This window comes from Camellia sinensis, chromosome 9, assembly GCF_055761805.1.
Source record: "Camellia sinensis isolate YWXY chromosome 9, ASM5576180v1, whole genome shotgun sequence".
Classification (NCBI taxonomy): domain Eukaryota; kingdom Viridiplantae; phylum Streptophyta; class Magnoliopsida; order Ericales; family Theaceae; genus Camellia; species Camellia sinensis.
In genome coordinates this window covers 93,833,420-93,852,526 of record NC_138969.1, presented here as the reverse complement: position 1 = coordinate 93,852,526, position 19,107 = coordinate 93,833,420, and the positions used below count along the sequence as shown (strand labels likewise).

Below are 19,107 nucleotides of genomic sequence, written 5' to 3'. Positions count from 1 at the left end.
GTTGCGGCTATCAAGGGTATCATGGAGGATCCTGAACTTGTCTCTGACGCTGAGCTTTCGGATTATTCAACCTCTGAGATTGCCGATTTAAGCGCGAATTAGGTGTTAATGTGTACACTTTGGCAATATTAGGTCATGCATTAATATGTAATGTCTGTGTTAGACTAAGTGTTTCCGTAATGAGTTTGTTAGATTGTCTGCCTAATATTTGTCTGTCTAACCGTTATGTTCATGTATTGTGTGTTCAGTTCAGGGTGTCCAGGATGTATGTATTGTGTATTCAGTTCATGGTGTCCAAAATGTATTTTTGTGGGAGACTTATGTCTGTACTACCTATGTAACTGAAAACTGTTACATTTGCAACTTCAGTTGTGTTGTTTTCATACCTGTATGAGTATTTAGTAAATCAGTGACTTCGTATATTATGTATTAGGTTTAATTACAAAAATGTTGACAAAATTTATTTTAGGATAAATACACATTCTCTTAACTTGTTCATCTTCTCAATCGTGACAACCCAAAAATGTAACCATTGTGCATTGAATATAATAAATAACGTTCTTATTCTTACAAAAAATACACTACCAATTGAATAAAACAAATAACCTCTCCATTCATTCATTCATTCATTGCACAACATCAGTCTTATGAAATAAGCGAAACCAATTGAATCACAATAACATCAACTCCAACCCAATATTTACATTATATAAGTTCTTGTTCGTAATCAGAATTCAAATTACATACAAGTTACATTACATAGCAAAAAATGGAAAAAGTACCATTCGTATGTAAAAAATATATCACCAAAATTTGAGGTCTTTCTCTTATTCCTTCTTGCTGCAGCTCTCGCGGTGGCCTTCGTCTTCTTGGCCTATTCCGCGGTGCTCTTCGCGTCTCACTTTTCGTCATTGTTCGTCGAACTGCACAGTGTGTGGGTGTGCTTCGGACTGTAAAGCATATATATCACCTTCTAACCCAAAACAAAGACAAAAGAAATTTTTTTTTTTTTTAATGAAAACGGCTAGAAAACGGTTTTACTAAATCGGTTTTCTGAATTATATTATCACCTTCTAACCCAACATAAAGAAAAAAGAAAAAATATATATATTTAAATGAAAACAGCTTTAGTAAAGTCAAAATAAATTTTTGAATAACACCTTCTAACCCAAAACAAAGACAAAAGAAAAATAAGAAAATTTTACATGAAAACGGCTTTAGTAAAGTTAAAAGAAATTTCTAAATTACATTATCACATTCTAATCCAAAACAAAGACAAAAGAAAAAATAAAAAAAAATTACATGAAAACGGCTTTAGTAAAGGCAAACAAAATTTCTGAATTACACCTTCTAACCCAAAACAAAGACAAAAGAAAAAAAAAAATTAACATGAGAACAACTTTAGTAAAGCCAAAAAAAATTTATGAATTACATTATCACCAAAATAATGACAACAGAAAAAAAAATTTTTAAAAAAATAAAATAAAATAAAATTTAAATGAACAGCAAAAGCATGGTTGCAATCCACGCTTATTGTAGTCAACAGTGAAAGCGTGATTCACAATCACGTTTTCTTAAGAAAATAAATATGTACAGTGAAAGCGTGGTTTGGAACCACGTTTTTTTCAGAAAACAAAATTTAAATTTTAAGTACAGTAAAAGTGTGGTTTGAAACTACGTTTTATTTAGAAAACAAAATAAACACAGTAAAAATGTGGTTTGGAATCACGTTTTCTAAAAAAACAAATTTTTCTTAAATCACTATTTTACAAATTTTCTACTACAAATAATTAAAGCGTGATTTGTAATAGCGCTTTAACAATTCCGTCCAAACTAGACCTAATTTGAAAATTAAGTTATAAATTTGGGTTAATATGGGAAAAGCCTCCTTATCATTCCCTATGCCCGAACTGCCCTCCCTACCCGGTCTGCTCTCTCTCTCTCTCTCTGATCTGAAATTCTAGGGTTCTGAGCCCGAATTAGATCGGTACCGAATTGGAGTTAGGGTTTTTGTGTTCCGATAGGGCAGACGAGGGTTTGGAGGCGATTTGAGGCTTTTCGCTTATCCCACGACGGTAGCCGGTGATTCTGCAACATCTACAGCTACTTCCTTCTTCAAGGTATTCACTTGGTGGGTCTTTCAATTGTTTCAGTATCACTTACTGATTTGCACTGAATTGTTGTCTGTACATTTTTTTTAAAAGCTTCTTTTTTAGGGATTTTATAAAATTGACGTAATTAGACCTGTTTTGTTTGGCAGATTACGGTGAATGAGATTACGAGTATGGTGGGATTGAATTGGGTGATGAGATTATTAGTTGGTTGTATTAGTTTAGTAATGTAAGATAAAATGTGTTTGTTTGTCGCGTGTGTTGGTATTAATTAGTGGGTCCCGCAGATTGTTATTCCAATTCCCTTTCCCAAACCCCCAATCGAACATGGCCTTAGTGAATTAGCTTAAGCTACGTAGTTCGGTTTTGGTTTATTTGAATGATAACAAATCCCAACTGGACAATCTGTGTGTTTGGTACTGAGAGCTTTTAGGTTATGTATGAGAATGCCAAGGAATATAGTTATCTACCTCTGGAAGAATTTGGAAATAAGCAGTAAACATGTCAGAGCAATCGAATGTTGCAGGTTAAGCAAAGTTGGAATTGTTGATTGGTGATGTAGAATTTTTTAATTGTGTAGTATTATAGTATTGGTTTGAGTTAGTGGCACAATTTTTTTTGTACTCTGCAGTACATAAAAATGCAGCATCTTGTATCAGTATTATGCATTTGCATTTTTGACACTTTCAAAAAAAATTACATTTGAAATTTGATAATTTAATATGGGCATGCTATCGTACACACCCTTGTCATAATTAGATCTTTTTGAGTCATAATTTTTTTTTTTTAAAAAAAAAAAAAAATCATAGCCAAACACTTTTGAATCATAACCAAAATAATGTCATAATAACCAACATCACAATGAGTCATAAATAACATCACATGAGTCATAACCAAGTCATAACTATTATGGTTATAACCAAAGACCACAAAAATCATAACTGGGGCATATGGTACACACCTCAAAAAGGGGTGTGGATCATAGAACTTCCTATTTAATATATATATCTATATATATATATATATTTCTAGTAGTTCAAAATAAAAAGAAAAAGGGAAAAATGTTGCAATCTTTCAGCATCTGTGATCTGGATAACAGTATATACATACACTACTTCAATATTTTATACCATGCACATTTTATTTCCGAATAACTTTTTTGTTCTGTATGTATCTTATGTGTAGGGATGATGGGAAAAGAGGGCTTTGACCATATACTTAGTGTTAGTAGACTTAGAATTTAACTGGTGCATGTTATGATGCTTGTATGATTGAATTTCATTTGCCATTTTACTTGATTGACAAACTAAATGGTTTAAAGTGATCTCTCAGTAGACCATCAACTTTTTGGTCTCGTAAACAATCTTGTGCCATTTGCCAAGCACATCTAGTGAACTGCATCATGCCATTTACTTTTCTCTTTCTTGAACCCGAAAGTCAATTGCAGAGGTGGGCTTGGCAATTGTTGAGCCCTCACGGCTTGTGCCAATTGTGGATGCTGGATTAGGCAGGTTGTCTTGCTACCAATTATGTAAAGTTATCCTTAATATGGTGTTTACTATTCTAGGATGCAGCCAAAGTAAAAGCAATATTTATGCTTTTGACGCACATATGTTTACATTTTTGTAAACCCCTCTGTTTATGTTCCAATTTTTGGTGAACTTGGTGTATATTGTTTTCTCTATGTATCATTTTCCATATGTTGAATGCCGTAATTTATTCCATTCTCATAGTAATCGAGATTACTAATTTATAATTTTCCTCAATGTTCAAACTTCAACAAGATATATATATATATATAATCAAAAAATGGCTTGTGCTACTACGTGAAATGTCATCTCATCTAACATGTGACTACAGTGACAAGCCTCAAGTGGTTGTTCTCTTATGAAGAATAATTCTAGATGTGAGAATGTTAGTTACTATTAAAATGTTCTTTATTTCATCTATAATGCTTGAATGTATGTGCAATATTAAAGGGATGGGATACTAGTATCTGTTGTCCCACATGGTCTCACCAAATGATCTAGAAAATTAAGTAGCATCATGTTTCAGTTGCTTTTTGTTTTTCAGTTTTTATGGACAACCTATTAGCTTAGAAATTTGGGTCAGCACACCTCTAGTGGATCTTGAAAACTCAATTGCAGCAACTACTGCAATGAGGAGGCCTCTAGATGTCATTAGGCCACAAGGTGGTGGTATGAGGAGAGTTGCTAGCTATGCAATCCGGATTGAAGAAAAGATCGACTGCAACTTTTTATGTAGCACACTTGTGGAATGCATATTTCAGCCATAAAAAATATTCGATTAGGGTCAATGTGTTTAAAGTATTGTAGAGAATGTATTAGGAAAAGAGAGAGATCCAAGCTATGATTGTGTGTGGTGCATGGTATTTTTAGTTTTTGGGGTGGGGTGGGGTGGGGTGGGGTGGGTGACCTCTGGTTTGATCTGAGTCTTTTTTTTTTAACCCCATTCTTGGAGTACAGGTGTTTGAGGGGAAATTGGAGGAAGGTGTGGGAGTTATTCCTCTTTGCATTATGAGGTGCTTGTGGAATCAGAGGAACAATTCGTCTTTTGTGAATGTAGAGAGTTTGGTTTCACGCTGAAAACTCTTTTTCTATATTTTAGGTTCAGGGAGACATTTCATTATTCCTTTTTGGGTTTTTGTTGACTTTTTTAGGGAGGTGTATGCATGTATAGATCATAGTTGTCAAATTGAGAATTGTGTCATGAATCAAAATCTTAATTTTGTGAATCCAATCAAATCGAGAATCTTTAAGATTTAATACAAACTATAAAAATAATGATGTTATACAATTGTATATTTGAAAAAGAATGATTTAAATTGATTTTGGCAGATATTATAATATAGTTCTTATACAAGGATATGATTACACTATCTAATTGGGAATGCATTGGCTTCATATCAAGAGACGTGGATGCAAATCCATCCAATTATATAATTATTCAACAATCAAAGTATAATCTCTCTTGACATAAAAAATGGACTAAGAACTCTATGTAGTGTAATATGAAGAAAGAATTAAGTCAAATATTTCATTTTGAAACCTAAAACACTTTAAAAGAGGTGTATGGTTATTGAACCATTCTATTTTTTAAAAAAAGTTACGGAATCATTGGGTCTAACTAATCTCACTGATATAATATTGAACCATATTTCTTTCACTAAAATAGCAATAAATAATTCATGGGTGTACGCTTTTTTGAAGGAAAAAAATGAGAAAAAAGAGATGAAGAGCATAATGGATCTAACGGGATCTGATTGGATCCTATTAAAACCTCTTTTACACTAAAATAACAATAAATCATATATATTTGTTAAACACTCTTAGAAGTATTATGTCATTTTCAAAAAAAAGAAAAAGAAAAAAAAAAAAAAAAAGAGAAGGTAAAAAATGGTCAAAATCTGTTGGACACAATGGTTTTAAAAATTACATCAATCCTAAGAAGAGGTGACTCCTAAGATTCCATAGATTCTATTCCAAAATAAATTCACCTATAGATTCGTATCGATTTTTGAAAAATCACGAATCGAATCACAAATCATAAGATTATGATAACAAAGGTATAGATATATGGGGGAGTTAACTTTTTATTTTTTTTTGTATACGCTTTTTGCCTCAAATTCTTTTCTTACCAAAAAAGGAAAAAAAGAAAAAAAGAGATACCCAAGAGGTGAACCATGTTTATCTAAACAAGTAGATAGATTGAAGTCCATTGAAAGCTAAACAAAACCATGCAGTGACATCTCTCACTCCCATCTGAAGATCCGCAAATGGAGGAATGATAGATATTTTTTTTTTGGTCTTGAAAGTTAGCAACTCCATTTTTCTGATATAGTTTCTATTGTATCTTCTCATGTACATTGTATTGGCAATAGTAGTTCTATTCCTTAACTCTGTCAGCACTAAAAGCAAATGTGAATCTGACTTAGGCAGCACCTACTTGCACTAAATAATTGAAAGCAAAGAACCATATATGTTTTAAACTCCCAGCCCACCATGCAATGCAGGAGCCACTATTCTGAAATTTCTTTCTTTACACAATTGATCTATTTTAGTCCCGTTCCTTCCAAATAAATAAACTATTTCAGCCAAGTTCCTACCAAACAAGGGGGTGGGCATATATGTTGTGTGTGCTTGAAAATCTAACAATTCTAATAATTCACAATTGAAGTAGTTGAGAGAGGTTTCAAGCTGTTACCAAATAGTTCACAATCCAAGCAGTTGAGACTTGAGAGTGATTGCCTGCCAAATTTTAGGTGATGTGGAAGTTATTTAAAGGAGAGTGAATGTGACACAACTTCTATAAAAAAATCTGTAATCACTTATTGTGTCTAGTGGTCATATTTAAAATAAAACATTATCATTCAATTATGAATTATTGTAGTGTGTGTGGAAATTATGCATCATTCATTACAATTTCAACCCTAGATAGGTAACGTGTCTAGTTTTTCATATTTTTTCTTCATTTTCTTTTGGGATTAAATTAGGTTTGGAATATGATTGTTTACTAATTTTCTGAATCAATCATATAATTGTTTCCTATGCGGATTGTTGGCAACGTGGCCAATGACGTGCAATGGAAAATAGAATGGATCGCATCTTTCTTATCCTCCTGAAATTGGAGAATTTTTTGACACAAGGTTAGAGAAATGTATGTATATATAATATATATATATATATATATATATTTTGTTATTGTTGTTGCAGGTCTAAAAAAGGGAGAAGGGGGAGACCCATGCATGGCAAAACATCACAAAAACAACAATAACAATATAGAGAAAACCCAATAGAGATAAGAAAACTCCAAATCGAAACTTCTAAGAACAACCCAAGAAACCCATTAACGAAATTAACATACCTAACGATTACGAGACAATGAAACAGAACAAAAATCAAAGCCAAAAAAAAAAATATATATATACACGTATATATTATATATATTATTTGGTATATGAATGTGTATACACGCAGCACGTTTCACATTCCAAAATAATAATAGAAAAAAAAAAAGAGGGTGCAGACGGGTGTGTGCGGGTGCAGATAAAACTCGCAACCCATTCGCCACACACAACATAGAAATAGTGGGAACCGCATCCGACCCTATTGCAAGTTCGAAACCGCCCTCACATGCGCGGTTCGAACTGGATTGGGTGGTTTTCGCAGGTTGGATGACCCTATGCCCTGCCCTATCTGTGCAAGTGATTTTGAATAAAATTCTAAAATTATATGATACTTAGCCAAAATTTTCTAGGCCCAACATGTTAGTATGTAAAGGACAATTTAAGATGTTTTACTTCCTAAACCTCGTGAACAAGAAGCGTGTTCTTTATGAAGGATAGATTAATATTTTCTTTTGCCTTTTTCTGGACAATCTTACCCTAAATATATATATTAAAGATTTGAATCAAATCTATTAGTGATTGATGTTGAAATTTTGTTCAATGATCATTGTTGGCCATTGTTCAATGATCAAATCTAGACCAGAAGGAATAAAGGCTATTCGTTGGACTAAATTCAAAGTTCAAGGTATCCACTATTCGGTTGATGATTTCCTCCACCATTTGTAGTAGATTGGGGATATCAAGTATCTTCCTGGGGAATTTTTTTATGATTTGTTAACTAAATTTATTTATGTTAGTTTGCTCTAATTTTTTTTGTTTTTCCCTTTTCTAGTTTGTGATTTGAATTGTTGTTTGTTGATTGTTGTTGATTTGTTTGTGACCTTGTAGTGAAAGAACTCGTAAAGTTACATTTAGTTCACACTTTATTTTTTTTCTTACTGATACCCTATTCAAGAAGATAATAAAGTATTACTCTGGTAGTCAATAATATTTTACTATGAATAAGAGTAAAATGTTACTGTGAATCAGAGTAACATTTTACCGTTAAATAGAGTAAAATGTTACTTTTATGCCAATTTCAATGTTAATTTTTAATTTTTATTTTTAAAGAATCTCATAGTCAATCTGAATATTGTTTGATAGATCTTGATGAGAGTATTCTAAAAATACTAATTTTATTAAAAACAGGCATTTAGATCAAAAGTTATATCATTTTAGAGTTTAAATATTAAATTACTCACTCTGGATATTTTGGTAATAATGGTGTGTGTTGTACTTTTCAATGAAAACTTTTTATGCTTGTCCTTAATGCATTAAAGTTTTATTTTGAGGAGATTTTGACCAAATTTTCCAAATAGACTTTGATTTATATACTTTAGGAACCTAGTAGACACAATCGATAGTTCAGAAACTAAATAGATTTTGATTCATATACTTTAGGGACTAAATAGATTCAATTGATAGTTCAGGAATTAAATAGATAATTTGAAGGTAGTTTAGGGATAGAAAGTATAATAAACTCTTTTGTTAAATTAAAAATTCTGACAATAAAATATTTATAATTTATAAAATTATAGGAACAATCCATATTTTAAGGGAAAGACTATGGTACGCACTCAAGGGTGTGTAGGAGTGTACCATATGCACCTTGTAACTAGAGAAGAAAATGACATAGTTTCATACTTTTTGAGTCATAACTAAAAAAAATAAAAAAAATAAAGTCATAATCAAACTTAAAAGAGTCATAACTAAGGCCTCGTTTGGGAACAGGCTAATTTAGTAACTTTTTGGCTATTTGGCTAAAAATGTAGGTAAAAAAAACTTGTATGTTTGGGATGACTTTTTGGCTAATTACGAAAAGATGTGCAAAAAGTAGAGAGAAAAGAGAATCTTTGACTTTTTGGTATGGGTTGTTGGCTTTTTGGCTAATTTAGTAACTTTTTGGCTAATTGGCTAAAATAGCCTCTTGCCAAACGAGGCCTAAAATCTCAAAATAATGTCATAACTAAAGAATAAATTTGGTCATAATTAAAGAAAAAAATAACATAATTAAAGGTGCATATGACATGAGGTGTGTATAATAGAATTCTCTATATTTTGAACAAACAAGTGCGCTCGTAATTTACCCCCCCCCCCCCCCCCAAAAAAAAAAGCTTATTTATTACTCTAGTTTAAAGATTCTCTGGTAATAGTAGAAACTGTATCTGAAACAAGGTAAGGTCTAACTCACTACTTTGCTGTTTCATTCTCTCGCCGGGGACTAGAAGAGGTCGAGTTGACCCATTTTCAGCTATATCTTTCTGGGTTTCCCTCTCTCTCTCTCTCTCTATATATATATACACCTGCAACTATTTTTTTTCAATGGAATCGTTGGAGATGAGACTTTATGCATTTGGGTTTGTATGTTCACCATCAAATTTGAGGAAATAGCCATTTTGCTTATATATTTGCTTTTTTTTACTTTGAATTTCTAAATTGGTGGTTTGGTCAGATCTTATGCTCACTACATGTTTGATGAAATGCGCATTACTGTTGGAATGTGAAAAATCTATGGTATACTTGTCTTCCTATTGAGAACCATTATAACTGTTTTGGGTGGTAATCTCTCAGCATTTTCGCCGTTGATTGGTAGAAGTTCTACTTGCACAATTGCCAGAACCATGCAATTTGATTTTATTGGTTTTTGTCATTTTCCAATTTCTTAATATGGAATCAAGAGACTAGTGAGTTTGCAAAGTTGTTCCACAATCTACATTTACAATTACTACACAATCCCTAGTTAATTCTGGCCAAAACTTCATCAGCTAACCCTAACACCTTACTTTTTTATTTTTTACATGTAATACATAATATGTTCAAATCAAAATTTGTGGCACACGGCACACCGATTACTTGTAGCATAGGCAGCCCTACTTTACATTCTTTTTGTTCCATTAGGGAATCAGTTCAATCATTTAATGATTGGTCCTTTGTCCAAATATAATATCTCTAACCTAGGATTCATGGATTGAAGTAAGATAGGTGAGACTTGAGAGTTGTTGGCCTCACTCAATAAAAAGAACAAAATCTCTCTGTAATAGCTTAGCAAGCCACAACTTTGATTGAGGCTGTGTGAGGAGGAAAACTCCCCAAATCCCTTTCATAATGAAACCTTTTGAAATGATAATTTGGTATGATAATTCATATTTGCATTTGGGGTTCTATGGTTGATTGTGATTCTTCTTAATTCTTTATTACCAATTTGTTTTTCTCCTAGTTTTATTAATTTGCTTTATTACACAGAAATCTATTCACTATCATGTTCATTTCAAGAGTTTTTGGGAGGACCCTCTTTGCTGCAGCCAAATCAGAAGCTTCTGCTGCAGCTGCCGCAGCTGCTTCTACAGCTAGGACAAGCTACAACCCTCTTGAGGAGTTCTTTGAGGTAGATAGAAGCGCAGAAGATGACAAACCTGTTGTCTATGGTAGAAACTTTTCCTTTTAATTATTTTGTGCTGCTATATATCTATGTACATATGTATGCAATATACATACATAATCTCGAAATTGGATTCTTATTTTCACTAAACCTGGTGTTTGTTTGTTGCATTTATTGAACATATTCCAGCAATCTGATGTAGATGAGTATATTTTGGTAAAGGAAGGGCCATATTTCTTACAAGAACAAAAAACAATAAAATAATATATTGTAGAAGAATTTGAGTATCTGTCTGCTCTTATTCAATTTTATACTGGACTGGAAGTATGAAAAGTTCTGCCATGGTTTGAAATCCAGAAATAGTATAACTAAGAGTTAAAGGTTTTGAGTACCACTCATTGAGAAATTCAACAGAAAAATGAACTAAAAGACGAACTGGTAGGAAAAATGGGTGTGGAGTCGAGCTTTATTTCTCATCTCATTTTTGCAAATGATACCATGACTTTTTTCATGCTGAGGAGGATCAGATATTTATATATGTATATATATATATATAAGATGTGTGTTGATCTTGTTTGAAGTGAAGTTTGGTTTGTAGGTATATGTGAATAAGAGTGAGCTGAATCCTGTGAGAAAGGTGCAAGATATTAATACTCTTGCTTTGAATTTGTGATGGCTCTTCCTCCTACTTATATCTTCCTAGTGGATTTTCTTGGAAGGCTACTGTGAGGCAATTTGATTGAACACTTCAAAAGCGGGTTGATGGGATGAAAAAGGTAGTATGATTCTCTCTAAGGGAGGAAAACTCACCCTCATTAAAAGCACTTTATCTAGCCTTCCTATGTACTTTTTATCCATTTTCACTATCCTAGCTTTTGTAGCTGAGTGGTTGAAAAAGCTTCATAGGAATTTCTTGTAGGGTGGTCTGGTGAGGAGTTCAAGTGCCACCTTGTGAATTGGGGCTGATTGCGATAAAGGAAGGAGGTTTGAGTATTTGATAGTTTATAGTATAAAACACTATTACCCTCTCCCCTTCCCCTCATATGAAGTTCAACATCTTCCTACCAACTTTAGTTCACCTCTGGAAGGGCTCTTTGGGGTTAAAGTCCTTTATCCCATTTAGCCTCTAGAGGCCTCTTGCACTAAATTGCTGGATTTGGTGGCCCTAAAAAGCTTGAGCCTACCTTCAATACGAAGAACCAATATTTCCTTATATGGAGCCATCGTCACTAGGGCAGAGGGAGGGAGGGGCACCGGGGCAGTCTTGGCCCCTGCAAAGTTTTCAATCTTTTTGTTAGTAGTGGTTTACTATTATAGTCCTCCAAAAGAAAATGGGAAATGGCCTCCCCAAATAGAAAGTTTGTCGAAGAATTTGCTAATCCTTGTTTTTAATGATAGTTCTGCCATTTGTTGTGTACATGTCTTCATCTTCTTTTTGTTTTGAAGGCTGAAATGTCAACTGATGGCGTATAGAGAAATGGTTTGTGTTTGTGGTGAAAACAAAAAATGTTCAATAATGCTATAATGATCACATTTGTGTATCGTAAATTATTTATCATCTCATGTGTTACCATTGCATTGGTAACAAACATAAGTAGTTGGGTCCTTTATACCCACTACAATGATGACATATAAGATGGTAAAGATTTTATGGTATACAAATGTAGTCATTGTAACATTAATAAAAAATATTTTATAATATATGAGTTGACCCAACTACTAGTAGTCAAAAGAAAAAAAATAAAATAAATTACTAATCAATTTAACAGTCAATATCTTTACAGTAATGGTAGGGTCACTATCAAACATAGCGGTAAATATACCAAGTACACAATGTGAAGTGGGTTTCATGTCAAGTGGTGGTACCCAAATAAAAGTCTTGTGTCTTGAATGATACGTTTGTTGATATATTTGTTAGTGTCCTATCATTAGTGTTATTTATATTTAACTTCTTTATTTATTTATTTTTATCCTTTTTGTTTTTTCTTGTTAAATGAATAATATGAGTAGGTCTTAACTTTTATTTATTTATTTAGAATTACGATCAAATGCCATTGTGTTTGATTAAGGCAAGTGTGGTTTAGGAAGCTTCCCTTATAATAGCTTTTCAGAATTGGGGTAAAAGCAAATTGCTAGCTTCTTGGAGAAATTATATAATGTCAAAATAAGTGGGCTTGGGGAAGATGAATTAAAGTAGAAAGGCAAAGGGGAAAAGTTCACTGTTAAATCTTTCTACTCCATTTTAAGTAGTATGGGAGGCAAGGCCTTACCATGGAATCATGTATGCAAATTGGGAGTTTCCATCAAAGTAGCATTTTTTTGTTTGGACACGGGCCTTGGATGCTATCCTCACAATAGATAATCAAGGGAAAATGGGATTGTTTTTGCCTAATTGGTGTTGTATGTACAATTGAGTTGAGGAGGAGGTGGATCATTTGTTAGTTCTTTGTGATGTAGCTAGAGAACTTTGGAGCTTATTGGTTTCTATATTTGGTGGGTGGTGGGTGATATTAGCTACTATGCATCAGCTTTAGGATTGCTCGGCTCAGGGGTGCCACACGAAGAAGGTGAAGAAGGCTTGGAGGGAAGCTCTTATGTGTTTAGTGTGGTGCCTTCAGAGAGAAAGAAACCAGTGCACTTTTAAAGATGTACAAATGGCTCTATAGAGACTCAAGCTTAATTTATTACAAATTTTTTTCTTTTTTGGAGTAGTTTTGGGCGTATTCCTTTTTGTTGGTGGATTTCATTGGAAATTTACATCTTGGGGAGGGCATATAGTGTCATGCCCCGAAATAATTCAACATGAACCCCTAAAAGAACAAACATTCACTACACAATGACAATAACTCCTCTATCTTCATATATACAATAAATGGGTTTAATACAAAGTTCCACATGCAGTATACATTCACAACACAAAAGAATATATGAATCTATAGCATGTGAAGTACCAAATCTCGGAATAATAAAATGTCCCTTAAGGGCTTACATCTTCCAATGCAACAGTCCGGTTGCACAAAAGTGGTCTTTCAGACCCATACATGTTAGCCCTTGGCTTTACAAAAAGAAAACACAACAAAAGAAGAGCCATGTGCTCTTTACAATTATCCGCACCCTCAACTCGGCGGGATCACCACGTCCTTACCTGCACCAAATCCCATAGGGGTGAGCATAAAGCCCAGTAGAGAAATACCAAACAAAGTATATACATTAATGTTAGATGGCCAGAAATTGAATGCAAGTGCACATGCAATGCACAATACTCCTTTCAAGATATTATCCATGCACTTCATTTACAATTATAGGCTCATAAATTCTCAAATTTCAACTTTTTAATCACGAGGGGCAGTAAATACGACACTGGTAATCCCTAGGTTGGCATCTGGAAGTAGACTCTACGAGTACTACCAAACTATCATTTTTACCGGTATTAATCGGAAGGCTCGACACCTATCCGCGCGGTTTTTTGGTCTTTCACCATGGACACTTAGGCCAATTTATTAAATTCATTTACACCCCCTAATCCGTACTGACTACCTTATTTACCCCATTCACAGTTTCATAGCTCTCATTATAGTGTAATCCTTCTCAAAATGACATGATGAGAATGTGTAATGATAATGATAATCAAATGGGGACATGATGCAATGCAAATTATCTCATGACATTTCTTCATCTCAAACATCTCTACAACAATAACAATTTACTACCTTATTCATTCTTCTTATCAACCTTATCATACAGTGACCATACCTTCAACTTAAAGCAATAACAATTTCTCAACATGCCCAATTCACAGCAAATTAGTCCCTTGAAGACTACGTGTGATGCCTTTCAAACATCAACTCCAATGTTTTCAAATTTCACAATTTAAGTTGCACAACCATTAATTTTCTCACTACAAGGCATTTTCAATGTTCAACAAATGTTAGGAAACACATTTCTCATATGCCAAGTTGATAGTCATTTTTTTGCTAAACATACTATTAGAGCTCACTCTCTATTTGTACAACAAGAAGATGCCCTTAAATATGTTACATCTTTCAAGACTACCCAAAAAATTAAGGTTTTAAGTCAAAATCAACAAACATCTCTCCCCTCCTTCGAAGGAGTTTTCTTTTCAAAATAATACCTCCCATTATGTAGGTTTAAGATCCTCAAGAAAATAGTTTAGGAGGAGAGGGAGATCAAACCCATTTTTTGAAAAACCCTAGCATTTATGAGGCAAACCAAACTTTTCAAAATCATTAATGGAACCTTTAAATCAACCAAATCCAACACAACTATATATATAACTCAAGGAAATTTCCCTACCTCAAAGTTTTGGAGAAGATTGGAAGAAGAAACCTAGAATCAAGGATGAGAGAGCTTGACTTCCACCACACCAAATGGGGCTCCAACCCTTGATCTTCAAAATTGGAGGGAGAAGATGATGATTCTCAACTCAAGATTTGCAAGGATCAAAGTCTAAGGGTGTTTGGGGAGGTTTTCTAGAGAGAAGGAAGAGGAAAATATGGTTTAGAGTGAGAGAGAAGTGTCAAAAATGAGATACACTTTCGGACCAAAAAGGAAAAAAAACAGGGATTTTCGGACTGCAGAGTGCCGCACGTGCGGCACCCATCCCCGCATGTGCGGAGCGCCCCTTCCCGCACGTGCGACCCTCATCCTCGCACATGCGGGAATCCTCCTGCACCTCAGCCCGCACCTGCTTTTTAAGTAGTGTGCTCCCCAGCCAAACACCTCTCTTCCCGTACGTGCGGCTTGGCCTCCCGCACGTGCGGCCATGGCCCAGCAAGCCAGTAGATTTTCGCTTCACTCCCGGGCACTTCGAACCTGACCCCACGTTCTCCGGAACTAATGAAAATTGACACCAACAAGACAAGAATAATAGTTTTCGATTGGAAACGTCCCCCGAACATTTCAAACCCAACGAGAGCCAAAAGAGAACGACACCAAAAGAAGGAAATGAAAGAGAGAAAGAGAGACCCGGTCATCACATATAGTGATGGAGGCTGGTGGATCATTTGCTTCTTCATTGTAATATTGTTAAGGAGTTGTGGACTTATTGTTTCCAATTTGGAGGGTAAAATGAATGATCCCATCCTCATAATGGATGTTGTTGGAGTGTTGGGGTATTGTTTGTTTGTGGAAGAACAAGAAGAAAGTTTGGATGGTGGCACCTCCACGGTGATTGTGGAGAGAAATGAATAGATGCATTTTTAAAGAGATGGAGTTAGGAGTTCAAAAGCTTAAGCTGAGCTTTTGCATAGCTTCATTTTTGGTGCAAATATTTATTTGTTTATTTATTTTTGTGAACCCTCTTTTCTTCTTGTAGATTTCACAAGGGAGCTCAATTTTTGGATTACCTTTTTGATCTCTTATAATTTTTATGCGTTGCTCCTCTTTTGGCGCCTTTTCTTTAATATAATTCTTTACTTACAAATAAATACCATTACTTTTTTATGAGATGGATAAAAAAAAAGACTGATGTAAAGGAAGAGCCGGGTGCTTGTTTTTTCAATTTGAGTCATTCCTCCATTTTAGATCTCTTGGAGTAGTATAAAGCTTTTAATGATATTGTGTGTCCAAATATACCACCAGTAGTTAACACTTAATAATTTTCGTTTCTGATCTCTTTCTCAAATCTTAAATATTGCTGTCATTTACACATGGTTCAGGTGGCTCACCAATGATTTCATTTATTAGAGTACTGTCCTTTTAAATTCTTTTTAACATGTTGATTTTAATAATATTCTCTTTGAACTTTTTGTACTTGCGCTCTCTCTCTCTCTCTCTCTTTCAGGTCGAAGTTGGAAGGCTTCTGAGCTCCGTCTTAAATCTTGGGACGATCTTAACAAGCTGTGGTATGTTCTGTTGAAGGAAAAAAACATGTTGATGACTCAACGCCAGATGCTTAATGCACAGAACCTACGATTTCCTAATCCAGAGCGTATCCCCAAGGTCTAAATCAGATTCTTTGGTTATCTTTTTGTACAATCATTATATGTTTTCACCAACACTTGTTCTTTATGAGTTGAATGAGCTTACTGTTTTCCTTCCAACCCTATACAGCTGTGCACTGCTGGTCTTGGTTTCATTAATTTTATGATATTCTCGCACTAGAAATGCACAGGATTTTTGTTTTACAATGTTTTAACCAAATAGGATTTTTAGTGTTCTGAATAAATTATTCTTGTTTTTTTTTTCACTGCAGCTAAAATAGGTGCCTCCAAGTGGGCAAGTTTGCATTGTGTCCTTGTGTTGCGTTTTCCTGAGGTTCGAGTCCATGTAGCATTATGGGGATGCCAAGTCTTAGTCATTGTCAAACTGTTTTGTCTTCACTATGGATTTCTAATCTAAATGGTAGTCAAGATTATATAAAATAAATAAAAATCTAAATGGTAGTCAGTTGTCTACTTTGAATGCAAAATTGAATTGTTGTCTAGCTGCAAAAAGGTTATTTTTAATGCAGAAACTGAATTGACCCTATATAAGCTTCCCTGTGTTTTTTCTTCTCTTAGCTGCAAACTTACTCCTATCTTTGTAGTGATCCATATGCTTGCCACATCTAGTTCAAAATTAGAAATTCTACGATTTTGATTTATGTTGCTTGGTTGCCAGGAAAATGGAAAAAGAAGGAAGTATTTGGTATTTAGCATGTTTTGAATTCTTTTTGCTCTAGGCCGTCTTTTCTTGTCTCTTAATCGGGCTTGTGGTTGGTGATGAAATGAAATTCAGGTCAGGAAGTCTATGTGTCGGATCAAGCATGTACTTACTGAAAGAGCTATCGAGGAACCAGATCCAAGGAGGTCTGCCGAGATGAAGAGGATGGTAAATGCTTTATGATGACATCCAATTTGCTTATCTTTCGGCGTTTGCGCTGATCAGGTTTTGTCGGTCGCCTTTAATGGTGCCTTTTGTTAGTCTTCTTGTCAGTGCATAGGGTTTTGGCTAGAACTTGTATCCATGAACAACGAGCTTCTAGTGATTTTATAGATAGCTTCATATATATTTCAGGGCAATCAGTAATGTAAGCAATGTTTTGATTCATTACAACAAACCCTAGCAACATATAGCCCACAGTGGTGTTGGGAATAATTGGTAGACCTTCATATCTTGTGGGCTGTATGACTATTCTCTTTCCAAGTTTTGCTATTACTGCCAGAGTACTTCACATGCTTTCTCTCTCTCTGCATACAAATGGTATGTGGCATAATTACACTTGAAAATCAGGAAAGTGCTTAGAATTTGAAAAGCGTTAATCAGATTTATTTACAGAAAGGTAGAAGGGGAGTGATCAACTATGGCAATCCTCTTTAGGTGTGAGCGAAGAGCCCCTATCTACTAAAGAGTCAGACCAGATAAGCCTAAACATGCCTAACAAAGTGGGGGTGCTGCACAGGGAAAAATCCCTTAAGACTGGCTTTGATCCCATCCCAGCTCCGTAAGAGTGCTAGTGAGTAGAAACTGAAAGCAGAGGTGGATGGGAACCATATTACCCTAATGGAAACTTGAACCTAGAGCCACTTACTTACCGGACCTAGTAGGAGTTAGCTTCCAACCATTAGGCTAACACCTTAAGAGGTATGGATTAGACTCATCTTGGATGCTGTCTACACTAAATTCTAGTTACTTTTTTAAATAGATGATATACAATATACATGTAAATTTTAAGCATATATATAGGTTATTTGTTTTAATGTTACAAAATGAATGTCTGGTTTTTACATGCATAATTAATTGGAAGTAAGGAGACACCATAAATGTAAACTATTGGCATAAACTGGTCAATCCTATATTATATTCCATATTCCATTATTTTTTATCTCAAATTTATTTAGCCATCACATAAAGGGCATGTCCATATCCATATATATTAAATTTACCATATATATATATATATATATTGGTTGATTAAAAAGCAAGAATCAATTATGCAGCTGAACATTACAGGCACATGGCATTGAAGTGATAAGGTAGTGGTGAACATTAATCTATCTGGTTCTCATATTGGAGAACCCCGTCATCAATTGCATGCATTTGGGAATGGCTTTTAATTGGTTGAACTGGGATTTAATTTTGAGTCAGAATGCATTTCTGTCTTCTGGGAAAAACATGAGCATAATATATATTTGTAAAGCATGTATTGCCCACAGTTATTGCTTCCACTGACAGTCATGTCCTTTAGTTATGAATTGTTAAATGAATGCCAAATGTCATATTGCATAGACACATATAGGACTGGGTAAGGAATCCGTGAAATGCGTAATCCAATCTAGTCTAGTCTAATTCAGTAGGTTTGGATTGATTTTTTGAATTCGTGGTTCGATTTCGGATTGAAAAATTAAAAATCCGTAATTCACGGATTGGTTCCGGATTGAACCCCACGGTTCTGGATTGGAACCAATCCGAACCATATACAAATAGTCTATATTTTTATTATACACCCTCCTGCATAGTATCTTATCTTATTTCATATAAAACTTAAATCCAAGCCTAAACTTGCATAATATCTTCTTTTATTACTTTTGTTTGCTAGTTTTTAGTGTTAATTTGTAATGGTTTAAATACTTATAGTGGAACTAGTTTTCTTATGGTTGTTTTAAATTCTAGAACAGTTTGTCGCTATTATGAAAAGACATGTTGCTATTGTGAAACTAATATGATACTATATTTATATTTTTATGAAATTAACGTATTATATATATTTT

The 19,107-nt window shown here is 34.2% G+C and overlaps 1 protein-coding gene across 3 annotated transcripts; it reads left to right on the top strand.

The window, feature by feature from the left end:
- The first annotated feature begins 1,801 nt into the window (after positions 1–1,801).
- Positions 1,802–17,570, top strand: LOC114314888 (ribosomal protein L29 family protein). Of its 3 annotated transcripts, none has more exons than XM_082887305.1 (4): positions 1,802–2,120; positions 10,261–10,442; positions 16,200–16,357; positions 17,135–17,570. In XM_082887305.1, the coding sequence occupies exons 2-4, from the start codon at positions 10,277–10,279 to the stop codon at positions 17,240–17,242; spliced, it is 432 nt and encodes a 143-aa protein (XP_082743431.1). In that variant the 5' UTR covers positions 1,802–2,120; positions 10,261–10,276; the 3' UTR covers positions 17,243–17,570. The 3 variants fall into 3 exon arrangements, with proteins under 3 accessions (XP_082743431.1, XP_028117217.1, XP_082743432.1); XM_028261416.2 differs by having other exon boundaries at positions 1,816–2,131; XM_082887306.1 differs by lacking the exon at positions 1,802–2,120 and adding an exon at positions 9,204–9,282.
- The last annotated feature ends 1,537 nt before the right edge of the window (positions 17,571–19,107 follow it).